Here is an 18276-nt window from a genome sequence, read left to right as displayed (position 1 = left end):
ATTGATTCCGTGGTGGAACATCTTGCCTACATACATACTACATACACACATACTTGGTCTGACATATATTATGCAGAATCTACCAGTATTTAAGAAAGAACACGGGCAAGAGATTCTCAGGGTAGTACATAAGGTGTTTCGTGATTTTGAATTGTGTGAAGAAGCAGTCACTTCTGTATCGCTTGTAATGCCAGATGTGGACTTTACAGGATACTTTGACAGCGAAGACGATGAGTCTGGGCATGTGCTCATAACTTCCAGTAGTGCTGAATCGGGGTTCTCTGTACTTAAGGGCTCTGACTAAATGTCTACTTTCTATCAAAAAAAGCAGTAATCAATGTCTTGTATATATCTAAGATCCTTTGAATAAACATGTTTGTAGAAACCTGTCAATGACCGTGTTGAAATGATTAATTCTGTGAAATAACATTTAAAATGTCTCAACATCTCTGAAAATAAACACAGGCCAAAAGGCAGTAGTAAGTAAAGTTTAACATTTTAATTCCACTAATCATAGGTATGAAGTCTAGATTGTTATTTGGTGAGGTACAGGCATTTCACAGCATCTTTGAGTAGAGTCCAAGGCAAGATGGTTGGTACTGGAAGAACACAACATCATGGCAAGTAACACAATACAAAATGCAAATGTGCAATGCTAGATGAAACACCTGATACCTCAGTAAGTGTACAGACACACAATTAGAACTTTAAGACAAAAGCAGCAAACGGTAAGAGCATAGTGCAAAAAAATTACTGGATTACTGAGTGGTAGTGCAAAGTCCAAGTGGTGAGTATATCACGTAGCACAGAAAGTGTCACACACATTTTCAGTGCAAGTCCAGTGGCAAACAACAAACAACGGTGGCAAACAACCTCGTCCCTTTTTTATTTTGCGTGGTGTCTTGGATGGCGTTGGCTCTCTTGCTCTTTTCTCCGTGGGGGCTTCCGATGAGGCCCCGGTTGGGGCTTCCGACGAGGCCACGGTTGGGGCTTCCGACGAGGCTCCAGTTGGGGCTTCCGACGAGGCTCCGGTGGCTCCCGAAAACTCTCTTTCCCACTCTCGAAAAATTGGCAGGTCTCGTTCGAGCCGCGTGAGAGTAGTGACACATCTTGGACAGATTCTATCTGATTTTTTTGTGTCAGGAGTGACGGTAAGGCCAATGTTCTGAAGCCGTTCGGCTACTGACTGCGGCTTGGAACGTCTTTCAAACAACACACTACAATGAGAATATGTACCAGCCACTCGCATGTTGATGTTGCATGCCCTGCAAACGTCGTGTCTCTCCATTTTCGCTCGTCCTGTTGTTATCGTGCCGTTTACTCTCTCTGTAGAACTACCGGCTTCTTCTTCTTCCTGTTATTGAACCAGTTCCTGTCGCGTTACATACGTCAGAGGAAGAGTGGTGTGGTTGGTTTAAACTTCGGTACAGCCCTTTCTGGCCTCAACCAATAGCAAGCCGAGGGAGGCGGGTTATCAAGGCCCATTTGAAATTTTATTTGTTATCGTCCAGGTCAGACCAGAATCTCGAACGAGTTCTGAGGTCTATGGCAATCAGGCAACTACATAGGGGGACCAGCTGTCCGGACTTCGGCCGGACAACCCCGCCCCTTAACTTTCTAACCTAGCGTCCTCGCGCGCACCCATTGCTTCGACTTGCCGAATCCCCGCCTCCGTGGAGAAAATTGTGAAGTTGGCATTCTAAACTGTAGGCAGAAATCAGGGAACAGCGCTGCCATCTTACCTCAGACAACTCAGCTGCCAACAACAGTTTTACTTGTAAAACAATATTTTTGGGGGGAAGGATTTTCGCATTGCATTACCTCACTCCGATAAAGGAGTCATCACCACTAACTTAATATTGTATCAGACGGCAGGTTACGATAGACAAATCCTTCCGTTGTTGTCTGTGTAGGCTATTTCATTTTGTTTTTAAATGTAGGCCTATTTTGGGTAGTCGTGCATTCGTAGGCCTAATAGCCAACCATTAATTTGATTTACTTTATTCAAAGTTGGTCAGAAGTAGGCTATTATCAGCGGTGTTTTAAGGGAGGCAAACCGCTTTTGTCAACCTTTTTTTCATGCAGACGCTGGATAACCAACAACACGAGCTCAAAATACAGACAGCGCCCGTGCAGAAAGACGTTTCTTTGCCCTGTTTGTAAAGTTGTGAGAACCCTCGTATCGTTGTAAAGGCATTTAGCGCGGACAAACTTAATTGCACTAGGCCAATGCGTTGCCAACAGTGCAGGAAAAAATAGGAAACAGACAGTAGGCAATAATATAGTTGCCTTATTTAACTTTCATACAGTCAGTTAATGAACTTCATATATGGCTAGGCCTATTGCACGGAGATTTCCCCGACACAAGGCGACAGCAATACAGTTAATTCGCTGGGCGAGAGGTTATAGCCTATCTGGAGTAACATGGCGTCCGCAGATATCGGAAACGCGACCGACTATCAAGGTCTAGTTTGCGTCGATGACGTTGCCTCGCAGCTCGAGGCCATAAGCAAAAGGCTAGGAGGAAAGGAACGACAAAGAGAGGGACACACGGATGTCGTGAACAGGTCGTAAAAACGGACCGATGGCCACCCTACTACTACATGCCGCGTTCCGTGGAGGGGTCTATCGGCCTGCCCTGCAGACATCATGTGTACATATGAACCCAACACCCAGTGTTGCCAGATTGGGCTGTTTTGGGCTGGAAATCATCAGCCTCATCTGGCAACCCTGCCAACACCTAGGCCTATGTAACATGGGTCAATCCGTTGCAAGACTTATGAATGAAGTCGTGCTGACCTTTTCACTGGTACAGTGGAACTGGAAGGCGTAGGCGGCATACATTTTTTCTTTAGGCCTATTTATTTTAATACTTGACAAATAGCCAAAGCAAAGATGTTACCCGTATACTTTTTATATTCAGAAGCAGGCGTCTTCTTCGGGTTAAGTGTTTGCGCAATCAAGGTGCCGTGGTGGGTGGTGAAATGCATGGCATCTACAAAGGTTTGGCTGTGCCGTGATGGGAAATGTGTTTTATTCATTATTATTTTATATTCATACGCTATTGTGTGGTATCATAGGGCCTATGAGGTTATGGATATATAAATTGGTGAAATTTCGTTAGAGACCTAAACACAAATATATTTTCGCTTTTCTAGTCATCGAGGGAATGGGAGCACCTATTGGAGTGCTCACGCGCAGGCGCGCATAGGCCTACTTCAACCAATCTGAACCAATCTCTTTACGCTTTTCAATCAATGCTTGAAGCCGACACAAATTTTGTAGGTTAAATAAAAATTTGCTGGATGTTTTTCTCCCTTCCTTTGTCTGCGTGCCCCACCTCACCCCCCACATTTCCTTATCATGGATTTCATACAAAAACAAAAATCAAACTATATGGGACTCTGAAACAAGAAGCTGAGCCCATTCTCGGGGAAAATCAACTACATGCTTCGTGGTGCCGCTACGATATAGCCTCATTTAGTAGTTGGACAACGTGCGCTGTCGTCGAGAGTGGATGAGAGAGAGCAAGTGAGAGAGAGAAGCGTGCATTCCGGGAGGGGAGCACTGTCGTTGTGTCAGCTACATGCCATGTCTCCCTTCCTCCAAGATTATCCCTAACCTTAACCCTAACCCTAACCTTAACCCTAACCCTAAACTTAACCCTAAACTTAACCGTAAATCACTTGTTTGAAATGTTTGATTACACGTAGTTTCCAGTTAGCCTTCACTCGCGCTTGATTGTTGACGTCCGTCCGCATTATTCTTCCCCCCAGAACCAAACTACCCCAATTGTCAGTTCCCCCTGTCGTCGCCCAACCACGAGAAACGAGGCTATTCGTAAAGGCACCACGAGGCTTAAAGTTGATTTTTTTCTGTTTTTCTCGTAAAGACTTCACGAATGGCCCGAGTTACTGTTGAGATGCTTGAATAGCGCATGAGCACATAGCTAATATATTTTGTAAAAAGAGGACATAAATAGACAAAGCAACATTTAAATATAACTTTGTTTTATTTAAGACCTTCACTGCTATTGCCCTGGCCGAGTATGCGTCAAGGCAAAAACATTGCGCTGGGTCCCTTATTTTTTCATGTTTTAATAGGCTATGCTGCCACGTCTTTGCTGCGTCTTCTATCTCCGTTACAGCTGACGTCATAACGTCGCCACCCTCTGTTAACAGGTGCGAGAAATTGTAATGATGACTCCTGGGTCACATTAAGGGCGTTCATGATAGAGTTTTTTCAACCAGGTTGAAAATTTGCTAGGTAGCGAGCATGCTCACTGTGTCCGCGTGAAGCATCCTGGTTAGAATTGCCGTTCGCGACGCAGTTGAAGGGAGTGACCTCTGCGCTGCAGTCGTGTCACATGGCGTTGAACCATCGCGGGAACAAAAGTTTTGTCATGCAGCCACGCAGTACCACAAGAGCTACTGCTGGGCAGAAGACCTCCTCCATGATCTGAGGAATCTGCCGTGATTGGTGTTCATAGCTCATGGGATTCATGTGTGTGTAGTTGAACGCGCTTCATTTTTCTACATGCAGCATACTCAAGAGTGGTATCATCCATATGTATGGTTGCACAACCCACTTAACCCAGTAAAAAAGAGAAACAAACCACCCTGTCGTCAGATGCTCCATCTTCGCCACGTTAGGAGTGTATGCCGTTGGTTACAAAACTAGTACTATTCCGCGGGTTGCCTGCTCGACGGTTAGAGTAGTGGTTGCGCGCCTGACTTCCACTCGTGATGTCCCCGGTTCGAAACTGCATCGAAACACAGGAAGTCTTTAGTTGCTTATGGTTAATGTGGAAACAGACCTGTTGCGAGTGACTTATGTTGTCTTTTGTGTATGAAAGTGCACGAAACAGAGTGGCCTTTGTGATTGGCGCACCATGGTAAAGCTACATATTGAACACCTGGGTTCAATCCTCGCAGGATGGGTTTGCGCTGTTATGTCATTTTAAAACTGTCCTATCTGAATGACGACTTTGGTCCCAAAACACAAAATGAATAGCCTAAAGTGAGTACTAATTAACTGAATTATTACATGGAACTGAAGCCAAATCATCACAAATTTGACCAAGAGTCAAACTTTGATTGACCGAGTGGTAACCTGTATCTCTACCTCAAGACCATCCGATTTCTCTTGCTGAGAGAGTCTCGCATTTTACAAGCATGTGCCAACGTTGGTAAGCGCGTCATGGAATTAGCGCCGTGATGATTTCATTCCACGACTTTGCTGAGCAAAGCTGAATTTTCAAGAATCTGTTAGTTTGGACAGTGCATTTTTGAGTTTCTAAAGTCAGATATCAACACTGCTTTTTTTAAACATTACATTTCTTCCCTTTGTGTGAAATATTATAAAATTGAATGACTTTTCCATGTGCAGTGTCCCGCAAAAAAGCTCATTAAAGTACAAATTATTTAAAGAATTGTGACATGTACTTGCCTTTGTAAAGGCACTGCTATTAGGCTCGTTCGTGACGACGCAGTAAGATTTTTGCTAGGCAGTGGGCATGCGCACTTTGCCAGTTTGATGCATTCTAACCACAATGACAACAAACGAGCCTATTATTATGTGCTCGACAACTGTATCTAGGCCTGTCACGATAACAATTTTTGCCAGACGATAACGATAACAAGAAATTATTGCGATAATCGATAATATTGTCTCTCTCGCCATTTTCAAACAATATAATGTGCAATAAAAAACACTGCTATGCAAGGTGCGGCCTCCTTCTTGAAACATTGAATGTAACATTTGGGCCAGCAGACTCAGAGGTTTAAATAATTAAGATTAACGCCTGCTCCAAGAAGAAATGTGTCAAACAATATAATGACGTAAAAATGCAATAAAAATGTGACTACACCCCTTCACATTTTTAAAGCATCACGGCGGGATATATATATATGTTTTTAAATACATCCTCATGGAGCACAATAGGCTCTAAATAGGCTTTTTTGTATTTATTATTAAGGTAAGTTATATAGTCTTTCTTTAACATTTTCTGTTATTTATCTTTCTCAAGCACACTGAATGGCTTATAGGCCTATCCATGGTGTGATGTAAAATAGCCTACTGGTGGGGTATTGTTAATTCACAAATTATTACTTAGACAGCTTATTTCAAACAAATGCACGTTGTTACTAGCTAATTGTCAGTCAAAACCCAAATCAGCCCTCTTAAAGGCATTTCAACATCAGCAAAAAGCAAAAGAGCATGAACAGATGCACAAGTTCCATTTCTCTCTCTCTCTCTCTCTCTCTCTCTCTCTCTCTCTCTCTCTCTCTCTCTCCGATAACCTCGACTGGAACAAGTTGCAATTCTGCGCACTTTAAAGTCCTTTATGAACGCCCATACATTGGTTCTTATGAGTTATGAGTCACCATGCCTCTTTTTCCCCTGTAGCGCGCTCAACCGTTCACATTCTCCTGGTGTGACAGATTTAAATCCACAAATCTTATCTTCATGATTTGCTTGCGGACTGCCTACTCATATTGTTAGGTCTAAATAAACAAGAAATATAGCGAAAATCACAAAAAGAACAGACAACGAACGTCGGGGTGGGAGGCGCATTGAAATAATAGTGGAAACTCGGCGAGGTTTAAAATAACAGCCTCAGAGCAAGTTTGTCGCGACGGCACCACTATTTCATGTTTGCACAAACACGTCTTCGTCGTGGATATTGGGTTGCTGCGCATGTTTCAAAATGAACATTTGCCTCCGTGTTGGAGCTGTTCATTCCCCTCTCTGAGGAACGTTGCAGATGCGCTGACTGAGACTGGAAGAATATTGCGCTCCTTGCCTGGTTAACACCAGACCTAATCACAAGTGTTTTTCAGATCGAAACGATTGTGTAGAACTAAAGGCAGTATGGGAGTTACCAGGCTATTGCGCTCCTAGTCTCTAGCGCTGATTCTTTGTCGAGGCTTATAAGCGACGCGCGGGAACACCAGCGTTCTATTTCAAAGACGCAAGTAGCCAGATCAATGCACTTTTTTCCAACCAGAACTGCACTGAAACTTAAAATTACACCAACATTTAAGCGTCATTGCGCTGCGTTGGCCTATAACGCGCCATCAGTAGTCTTACGGCTAGAGAAAGGGAGAGAGGGAAAACAAAACATCACGCAAATAACTTATCGTTACTTATCGGGGCCAGAAAAGTGATCGTTCTTGTAAAAAGTTATCGTCCGATTTATTGACTTATCGTATATCGTGACAGGCTTAACTGTAGCCTACATTGTCCGGTCCATTTTACTCCATTCCAGGTTTCTCTGTATCGTCTGCAAATTACGGTAGTCACGCCCTTCTAAAATGTAGCCACTTTGCAGTAGGTGCATTCCTGAATCGTCTGCATGCGCATTCAGACAGCAATGCATTCTGGATGAAAATGCTGCATGATGGTTAGACTTACCAAATTTCAGTCGTTGCGAAGACGACATGACGTCTCATGATGTCAAACTATCGTGAGGACAACGCGCCTACACACACGTGAGTGAACTTTTGGCCAACCAGTTCAGGGTTGTGTCACCGCAGAAGCGGTAGGCAGACGAGCATCAACGAGAATAAGCAGGCGCATACGACTTTGTTGCAAACGGTTGATTTTGACGAACCACGTGAGTGAGAACTTGTTGTCACGATGTGGGTGGCATTAAATACAGAGCATTTAAAGTCGGCCACAAATATGCACGAGACGATGAGCTCGCACCAGGATGATCTACTAACACACCACGCGTGAGGTGTGGGGGGACAGGTGGAGAGGAGGAGCTGAAGTGGGGAGCAGTGTATACTTGTGTAGGGGGTGTGAGACAAGGTACGTATATACATACGTTAGTGAGTTGTTGACAAACCAGTTCATGAGCGTGCGACCTCAGAGGCGGTCTGCATACCCTTGTAGATGGGGATAAGCAACTGTGGGGATTGCAAGGTCCGTCTGCAGTCGCATTCATCACACGATAGTTTGGCACCATGTGACATGTCACCTTTTTGGCACAACATGACTGAAATTTGGTAAGTTGGACAGGAAATCTAACCATCATGCAACATTTTCGGCCAAAATGCATTGCTGTCTACATGCGCATGTAGCTGTTGCGGTGTCTCGAATAAGGTTAGGCCTAGGAGCTGTCTGCAGGGGTTGCAAGGTCTGCCTGCAGTCGCATTGATCCCGTGATAGTTTGACATGACATCTTCTTGCCAAACAACATGACATGTCGTCGTGACAACATCACTGAAATTCGGTACACAATTTGGACAAGATTTGGAAGATTTGGACAAGATTTCTAACCGTAATGCAGCATTTCATCCAGAATGTATTGCTGTTTGCATGCATATGCAGACGATGCAGGAAATCTAATGCACCTGCTGCTCCTTCAAAAACACATGACCCTCACCTATAAGCTTCATAAGATAATCAACATGGCCAGCAAGGTTGCTTGCCAACCACTACATAGGGTAACACTTTATTTTAGGGATACATCTATTAGCACTAATACATACAATGTACCTGTATAAGCAACTTGTAAGGCATGTACAAAGCAAAATCAAACATTTGTTAGGCATGTATTCGCAAATGTCTTGTTCATGCCCAATGAGGGATGTATTACCAATTTAACCTTAGTAAGGACCTAGTAGGCCTTAGCGTTTGCTTAGTACATGCCTTACAAGTTACTTATGCAGGCATTAACATTGCATGTATTATTGTTAATAGATGTATCCCTAAAATAAAGTGTTACCCTAAATAGCATGGCCATGACTGTTGAAACAAGGCTGGTAAAGAAGGCAAACAATATATGTGAGGATCTCTCACACCCCTTACATCAAGTATATGAGTTGTTGCCCTCAGATAGGAGGTTAAGGATGCCTTCATTTCAAACAAACAGAGCCCGCAAATCATTCATACCTACTAGTATATCCATGTTGAATAAGACAACTGTAAGACTGAATAGCACATTGCACTTTGGTACTGAATAACTGCACTTAACTGTGTTTAAGTTGTTTTTTTGTCAACCTGTCTTCTTGTCCTGGAGGGAGGGTGGGTGTTGTATTTGTCTATTGTGTTTTTGTCTAATGTCTTTGTAATTGTATCAGATGCAATGAAAATGAAAATGGCACAGAACAATTTTCCGAAAGGACAGTAAACAATCTATCTATATGGACATCAGACACATTTGTGATGACGCATTGCCGCACAGTCTGTGCAGCATGCATGTGCAATGCAAAATTATTATGTATTCTGGTTAGAAAATTCTAATCAGAATGCATTGAAATAGCAAGGTGCGCATACACAAACGTGACCATCTTTTGACCAAAATTGATTGACCAACTTTGCTGTTACATGGATGTTGGATTCTGATCTTGAACACTATAGTTCCCGAAGACGGTGGGCATTTTAGTAGATTGACCAAAGTCACTTATACAGACAGTCTCTGGATTTACTAACAAATGTTCTTTAGACACAACAAAATAAATGTTGTGGGGGGTTGCTGATGGTCTGATGAACTTTATAGAAAGGGGCAAGCGTTTCGTAGGATTGTGTTGCATCGAAACTAGAGGTGCTCCGATTGCTCGGCAGCCGATCATGCTCGGCCGATAATGGCCAAAAATAGCCTGATCGGTGATCGGAAAAACATGCCGATCAAAACACCGATCCAGAGATATTAAATTCCTCACGGAACCATTTTGCCTTTACACCTGGCGCTGCCTGCATGTAGCCTAGGTGCTGGCTCTGCACAGCTGCTGCACCAAAATAAGGCATCTTTACTTGTCTTTAACTTTTTGGAATTCCCTCCTTCATTTTCACCATTTATAATCATATCTGCATCAATGATCTGATATTCCGATCCATGCGCCGTTTACATGACGCTTGTAATTTGCGAATGACTGTCAGTCTCGCCATGTTCGCTATTTTGAGTTACAGCCTGTCAGCACGCAACAACTAAACTTTTCCAAAACAATCATCAACGGTATTGTTTTCAAAGTTGTAGCCTAATGCACAGCCAGGTCATTCGTTTGTAGTCGCTGCAACACCAAACAGTGCAGAGGGAGAGTGGACGGTGAAACTCAATGAGTCTGTGCAGGGAATTCTACAATCTATGATATGACAGTGTTACAGAGAAAGAGCTTTCCTCGCAGACACGCTGTGTTGTGCGTGTTGCCTGTTCTTTCAAGTGAAGTTTTTTTTCTTGTTTTGTGTAGAATCTCAAGTGTTTCAGTCACAATGTAATTTGCGATAGACTAGGCCTACTTCTCGCCAGTTAGCCATGTTACGTTATAACCTGTGTAGTTGCCTCGGTTAGCACGCGACAAGTTCACGTTGTCCGCACAAGCATGCCAACGTTATTGTTTTCAAAGTTGTAATTGACAGTCAGTCGATTAGTTTGATAGTCGCTGAAACGCCAAACGGCGGGGAGAGGGAGAGAGTCAGAACGGTCGCGGAGCACTGCAGCTGTCCTGTGGACAGTGAGTAACAGAGAGGGGAGGGGCTCTCCTCACGAGGCTGCTCATTTAAAGCGACAGGGTTTTTTCTCGTATGCAGAAGACGAGAGACTGAGATCCAGGTGCCTGAGCTTCAATTCAATCTTAAATAGTTTAGTAATTATATGCAATAACTTATAAAGCGCTGTAATGTTTCAGTTTCAATTCAATCTTAAATAGTTTAGTAATTATATGCAATAACTTATAAATTGATTAATACTGTAGACTTACTTGTAGGCTATATTACCAACACTAGTCTGAAAGAGCTGCAAGATAATAATAATAATAATAATAGCCTAATAATAATAATGATAATAATAATAATAATAGCCTAATAATAGGCCTACATTGTGAAAGTGACATGTGCAAATTAAGATTGATTGGTTTATGGGCAGAAATGGTATTCAATAAGGATAATTAATAGGCTATTAAAAAAAATAGGAAATAATTTCTGTGATCGGCAATGATCGGTGATCGGCAGATAAAGATTTTTGGTGATCGGTATCGGTGATCGGGCCAAAAAAATGGTGATCGGAGCACCTCTAATCGAAACAGATGTTGTATAATATCAATATGCCCCAATCACGGGTGAAGCATAAATGCAATTTCGTTGTGTGCCGTGTGCTGTGTTCACTTGTGTGCTGTGAAGTGCTGTGTCACAATGACAATGGTAGTTGGAGTTTCCCAGTTGGGCTTTCGGGCTTTCACTTCCACTCTTGTCTTTGTGAGGAATGGATGATGATCAGATGATCTGAATCTGATGATCAGATCACTTTAGTGATAGGGGGAGGCGTTTAGGATTGTGGTGCATCGAGACATACTAACACAGCAGTTTTTTTTGTTTTTTTTAGATGACCCTCCCCTTTAGATAGAAAATGTTGGTTGACCCTCCCTTCAGCAAAGAAAAAAGTGCCATGACCCCATTTCCCCTATAAATAACAAACAGTCCCTATAGCACCCTGCCACAGCAAGTAAGCAATGGAGGACATTGGTGAGGTAGGATGTTGTAACAAGTTATTTTATATATACGCAACTAATCCTAAAATGCAATTGCATTGCATTATGCAGTAAAACAAGGACAAAGGTTGTCTCATTTTTTTAATATTTAGTTTCAGATGTTGTATAATATCAATATACTCTTCGTTGTCTTTGTGAGGAATGTATGAAATACGTGATGGTGAATCTATTTTTAAAAACTTAATGCAGAAATTGGAATAGTCCAAATTGAGTTCAGTTGTTTTCTCTGCTGTTACAACCCCGATACAACCTACCGAGCCGAGTGAAGTAGATTGTCAAGGCACATGGCCGTAACGACCATTGAGGACACAGAGGTCATGTCCTCTGTATTTTTTTCAGTAATGTAAAATTTATCTATGATGAAAATCGATATTTGATCAACAATGATAAATTCAGTCTGTTTATGCCACCCCCATTTATCCTCAAGGCAGTGATTAATAAAAACAAACTTAAGAGTTTGACTGAAGTGTTTGAAGCATTCTAAGTGTACAGTATGCGGTACAGCATGCAGTATTTGACCTCTGTATTTGAAAATGTCTGGTTATGGCCCTGTCAAGTCACACTCTGCATTTGACATGATCTCACAAATTATGTGATGTAAATTAAGATATTTAAATTGTTGTCATGTATAGTAGACAAATGTGTGTTCTTTGCCAAAAGGTTATAGAACTATAGCTTTTAAATGACAATGTTGGATGCTGTGATGCTTATGTGCTTATCATGTTACTTTCATACCCGGTCTCATACCCCTATAGACGCACCTTTTCAGAAACCCAACATTTACTCAACTTTTTTAAAGACACTGTTATTATTTTGAGCATAACAGTACCGTTTGTGGCAACAGTCCTTGTGGCCTGTCCAATGTCTGTCAGGGAGGTCGACAGGGGGGGGGTATGAAGGGGTCAGTTGTCTTGGGGCCAGAGAAGGGGGTGGGATGAGGGGAAGGGGAAGGGGCCCTTTCAGATTACTTTGTCCTGGGCCCAGCCAGCACTGTCAGCGTCCCTGCCGGCCAGGCGTAGCCTAAAATACAGCAATGCCAGCCTGTAAAATGCTGTCCTGTTTCGTCCTATCTGTCTCCTGTAAACAACACCCAGGGGCACAGGATAGGCCCTGTTGGCTCCTCGCCATTGTTTTTAAACCCAAAGCTGGTTGGCTGCTGGCCTCTGGCTGTAGCCTAAGTCACATGCTGATGTGAGTAAACGCACTTTTCTTTGCAGGTTGAGTCATAGCGAATAGGCCACACTCACAGCAATGGTCTTTCTTTCATTCAGTACTGTGTGAGATGTTTACATAAAAGCCTATGACACATAGGCCTATGGGTCAGTTTAAGGCCAGCAGTTATGCAGATCTTTCAGCCTATGTATCTTTTCTCCTCGCAATATATTAGAGGTAGGATACATGTGTTTTTGTTTTCTCTTTCAACAATAGTTGCAAATGTCTGAATAACTTAAATGGACTTATTCGTGTTGCACCCAACGGCTGCACCTTATAAGCTCTTGAGAAGGGCTTAAGAAAAACACGCCCCTTTTGCTCTGCTGAAGCTGAAAATTAGAATCCAACAGGGGTTGCTTGGCAAGTGCGCACATGCCGCGCTCTAGTCTGTTGCCTGCTTCGGTTCCAACGCCTCCTGGGGCAGTGAGCTGGTATGAAGCCGTAAACCGACAGCGTTCCCTGGGAAACAAAGATTTTTAACAGCACTGGCACGCACCGCTTTGGATCCCGGTTAATTCTAAGTGCGGGTCGTGGAATGGAGAAGGATTTAGCGATGCCATCTGGTGATGCGGGGCCGAGTGCTGGTTCGGATTCTGAGGTTGCAGACTCGGCCCTACCAGGGGAAATGCAGCCTCACAGTCGCCCGGGGGAGCACGCTGTTTCGGTTCTCTGGTCTTTCGGAAAGTGCCTGGCTAGTTTGCTGCCCGTGTACCTGGCGGGTTATTACGGCTTCAGTATCAGTGTGGTCTTGTTCTTTCTCGTCATCTACATGGGATGGAGGCACGGTCGGGAGGGAAAAACAACTCGATTGCAATCCGCTATGTATTTACTGGAAAACGAGCAAGACATCACCACCACACGGGTTTTTAGGAGTAAACGAGATTTGCCGTCATGGGTAAGGCTTTAGGTACCTTGTGCCTTTCGTATCCCTATCCTTCCTATCCTCACCTATGTTGGTTGCAGGCAGCAGTAGCGACAACAGCTGTGCAGCATCTGGATTTGACATGTCACTGTGCGTGCGCTTGTTGTGTTTACACATTGCGCACAGAATTGCTAGGCGCAATTTACTGTGTAGATTTTCTTGGGGGCGAAATGTGTTGAGACGGGTGGTAAATGTAAAGCAGGAAATCCGTAGGCTACGGCAGTGGTCTGTTTAAATGCCCACTACTGTTCAAATGTCTGCTTACGAAACTGAACTGTGATGAAAATAACTCAGTTATAGACTGTCATCGTCTCTGGATGTCGCTGAATGCTCTATTTATTCTGTCACACGTCACCAGTCTTGTCCATTCCCTCGTTTTGGTTGCCTTGTTGTTATTATCCCACTCCACCTCCAAAACTACTCCAAGTCTGGAGACCCAGGAGTGCCAGTGTCGCATAGCCATAACTTCATAACGATCGTCCTCTCTCACACCAGCTGTAGCATAGGCTTAGTCTGTTGCATATGTTATGGTAATCCTAGGATACAATTATGGTATTATGGTATATAATGGTATTTTTATTGAGCCCTCATTTCAAAAGGAACGATCAACTCAGTTATGACATGCCCCCCCCCCCTTATCTTCCATGCCCACAGACACATCATGTTTTATCAATGAAGAACATAGAAAGCATGTTATCACCAGCTTGCACTGGAGTTAAGCTAGGTCTATAGACTAGTAGTAGTTTGCCTGTGGCATTTTCCCAGCTGTGGTATCTTCTTTCCCACTCACATCTTGCCTCTGCCTCTGCCTCAGCCTCTGTCTTTCCCCCTCTCTTTCGCCCTCATTAGGTTCACCACATTCCACAGTGAGTCCTGCCCTGGCTATATTTGGACATTATTTTCTTCAGATCTCTCCAGTTAGTCTGCACCGGCTCTGAGTCCGTCTGAATAGAGCTGAGAATAAACCGTAGTGACATTAAAGTGTTTCTTGGGAATCTACACAGGTGGACTTGTGGCTTACAGTAGGCATATAGGAAGAAATATTGTTGAGGCATAATCACCCCAGAAGGACTCCAAACACTGTCGTAAGAAAATGATGTGTGAAACCCAAATGTGCCAGCACTATTGAGTGCTATACTATTCAGTTAATGTTGTTTTACACACGCTTTCTTTTTTACCCTCTCTGTAGTCTAGGCCTATGTCGTTTCTAAACAAATCCATGGTTTTATTATCAGTCAAAAAACCTCAAGCTGAACTGTGTCACAAGGACTTTAAAAGCAGCTTGCATGTTAGAGCCAAATGGGCAGTGTTTTCAAGCATGCGTAACAACACTACTGGAGATCTTGATATGAGTCAGTGTGCTAGTTAATCTCTCTTCCTCTTCTGCTCACCATCCTCATCTGATGATGGGGGATTTCAAGAGTAAACAGGACGTCACCCCCCTCAAACACACTATCCTGATTCATGTGATAAAAGAGGAAGATATTCAGCTGATCATGTGAACTACAGTGCCTTAAAAGCAGAACAATCTCACCTCGACATCAATTTTGTTACAAAATGAGTTAATGTCATTTGTATTTCAGACCTGCTCTGTTGTCTGAATAAGCATATTTGTTCAGAAAAAGAAAATGATAATAAAGCAGTTACTACCTGTTGCCTTTGCACATCTCCTTATTTGTGGAACATTATGCAAAGTCAGAGTAGAGCAAAACAGAAATGTTTAGGTCAGTTTTGACAGTTTCACACTCACCACAAGTTGTGGTCTTTTGCCTTTGTAGGGCAGTAGTAGGCCTACAATGCTGTTTGAAGACATAGGGGAAACACAGTCACTGATGTTGTGATCGGCATTGCCAATGGCAGGAAATGAAATACAGAAAGGGCAAAAATATTGAACTCTGTTTTGTCCTTATCTCAGCACATTGTGCACATTTCCTTTGCTGGTAGACGTTAGAACGGAAATGCATCTGCAGGAGTCCAAATGTGCAGTAGGAGTAGATCTGAACCTTTCCTTCTCGATATTGTCGATATTGTCACTGTCCAGATGAAACCTTGTATCTACAGTTTTAAAATTATATATTTTGTATACGTTCTTTATTCATTGTAAAATATAAATCAGCATTACTGCAGTCTCCATGTGACTGATAAATATATGTGTCTGATAAATTATGCAATAAGTAACCAACTTTAATGTTGAAATTATTGTTTATTTCGAAAATACTGATTTATAAATGAAAAAAATAACAAATAATAGTAGAGATACAAGGTTTGTGCCTGACAGCAACAATATTCTTGAATGTTTATGTCCTTGTGTAGCACTCTTGAAGTGTTAAGCGTGTGTGTCTGTCTGCTTCGTTAACAGGTTAACTTCCCTGATGTGGAGAAGGTGGAGTGGATAAACAAGGTAAGTTGCTCATGCAGTGACACTTGTAAACAGTGTCACACACACGCATGGACACACACACATGCGGACACATGCACACCAATTAAATAAGCGCACGCAAGCGCACACACACACACACACACACACACGCATGGACAACCAATTAAATATGCAGTGAAGTGAAGTGAAGCACATGAATGCTATGCTCACCCCAGGGGAAGGGAAGCTCACTTCCAGGTGAAATCTGTGTTACATTTCCCCCAATTGTGTCCCCAGCCTTGCCCTATGTCTCAGGTTTACATTTGGCACCGGCACAGAGAAGAGAACAGCTACAAGCATGCAAAGGACTTCTGCTGCACTCCCCATGAGTGTGCGTTGTTGGAATTGACTCCATACAGTTGACACGCACGCAGCATGCATGAACACATGCAGGGGCATTGCCCATTGGGGCAGTAAAGGTTAGGCGTTTTGGGTAGGGTTCGCAGATCCAAAGTCACTTGTTGCAGGTGCTAGACAAAAGTGTCAGACAGTTGAAGACGAGCTTATTCCGCAGTGTGCAGAATCTTTGAGGACTATTTACTACTGTATGTCTGTCCTCAGCCCAGTATACTTTCTAATAATAAACATGTGCAAAGACACATACATCGCCACTGCATGTTTAACTTGTTTTTTTTATTTTTATTTTTTTATTAGATCCCCACTAGCTTTTGCAAAGCAGCAGGTTCTTTGTGTCATTCATATTCACTATTTAAAAATACAAATATAAGCCACACAGAATCACAGCGGACTTAACATACATACCTCCCAGGGCTTGACATTAACTTTTTTGATATAAAGGGACAAATATTAGGATAAATAATGTCATACCCAAGAATAAATTACCTGCTAACGTGGCTAGTGAGACTTCAGCTATTACTACCACAGCCAACCCAATTCTGACCAGTCGCAGGTGCCAGTGTCAAGCCCTGATACTTACCTACATACAGCTGTCGTCCTCCACAATCCAGACACAGTCTCAGACCAGAACTCTTACAGCAAGTTCAGTATAGGAGGCAGACAAGCCACTAAGGGAGATAAACACTCCCGTGCTCACTCTGTGTACAGCCAGTGTATCTTTTTGAGGTATTTGGGATGGGATGGAGGCAGCAGCTTATTGACATTCTGGTCTGATCTCTTCTAGCTGGCATTCGTTATAACTCCCCGTCCTCTCTCGGTGTTGTGATATAGAGGCTGGCCCTGCTGTCGCCTGTGTAAATCATCATCAATTTTACCACCGTCTGGCAGCCCAGGGCCAGCATCTTACAGCCTGGGCCACAGTAAACTGATGAACAAGGCGCCATACCTGGCTTTTCGTCAAAGGCAAAGTGAAGACTATAGGGGTCAATGGGAGCTTGGCTGTGTTGGCAAAGCAGATCATGTCCAATTTAAATCTTGCAGCCCAGACTGAAGACTTAGAGAGCGGTAACAAACAAGCCACCATTCCTGATCTCTTTCCCGCAGACAAAGCTAAGATTGTGTACGTCAATGAGACTCTGCAGTTGGCAAAGTACATGAAAATTATGTCCAATTTAACCAGCGTCTTGCAGAGTGCAGTCCAGGTTAAAGGCCTACAGACCAGGCTAGAGCAGTGGTAAAAAAAAAAAACCCTGCATGGCACCATATGTTGTGACACAGACAGAGAAAATTCAAAGATTGTGGAGGTCAATGGGAGTTTGGCTGTTGGCAAAGCAAGTCATGTCCAATTTATTAACCAGCATCTTGCAGACCGGGCCGAGGACTTCTGTGGTGGCAAGGTTCGGCAACTAACCTTTTGACACCGACAAAGGGAAAAGTTCTGGGAGCTCTGCTTCTGGTGGAGTAAAGTATGTCCTATTTAACCACCTGCTTGTATACCAGTCCATAGACAGACAGCCCAGGAAAACAGTGGACAGTGGTGGCTAACAAGGCACCACACCCGACTTTTTTGACAAAGCTGAGATTGTGCGGGTCAATGCGACTCATGCTACATGTAAGTTATGCCCAATTTAACCAGAATCTTAGACCAGACCCTGGCTAAAGACTTAAAGCCCAGCCCTGGAGAGTGATAAACAGGGTGCCTATAGTGGCTTTTTTTCTTACCGGGCCGTAAAGTTACAGACAAAGCTGAGATTGTGAATGTCAGCAGCAGTGTGCTGTGCTGTGCTCTACTCTGTCCAGAGCTGCTCTTGCAAAAGCTCAAACCCCTGGCAGCGCTCCTCCTGAGTCACAAGGGGAACTGAAGATGTAATACA

General features: G+C 43.2%; 1 protein-coding gene across 3 annotated transcripts in view; it reads left to right on the top strand.

Moving 5' to 3' along the window:
* The first annotated feature begins 11427 nt into the window (after window positions 1-11427).
* Window positions 11428-18276, top strand: part of esyt1a (extended synaptotagmin-like protein 1a) — a 50869-nt gene continuing 44020 nt past the window's right edge. For 2 of the 3 annotated variants that reach the window (XM_063208192.1, XM_063208191.1), the window contains exons 1-2: window positions 13053-13599; window positions 15986-16027. In XM_063208192.1, coding sequence (XP_063064262.1) covers window positions 13240-13599; window positions 15986-16027 — 402 coding nt within the window. In that variant the 5' untranslated portion in view covers window positions 13053-13239. Of the gene's footprint in view, window positions 11472-13052; window positions 13600-15985; window positions 16028-18276 lie in introns of those variants that run through there. The other variant, XM_063208193.1, reaches the window with a different exon arrangement.

The sequence above is a fragment of the Engraulis encrasicolus genome, chromosome 10 (genome assembly GCF_034702125.1).
Source record: "Engraulis encrasicolus isolate BLACKSEA-1 chromosome 10, IST_EnEncr_1.0, whole genome shotgun sequence".
Taxonomy (NCBI): Eukaryota; Metazoa; Chordata; class Actinopteri; order Clupeiformes; family Engraulidae; genus Engraulis; species Engraulis encrasicolus.
This window is presented reverse-complemented; position numbering and strand designations above follow the sequence as displayed.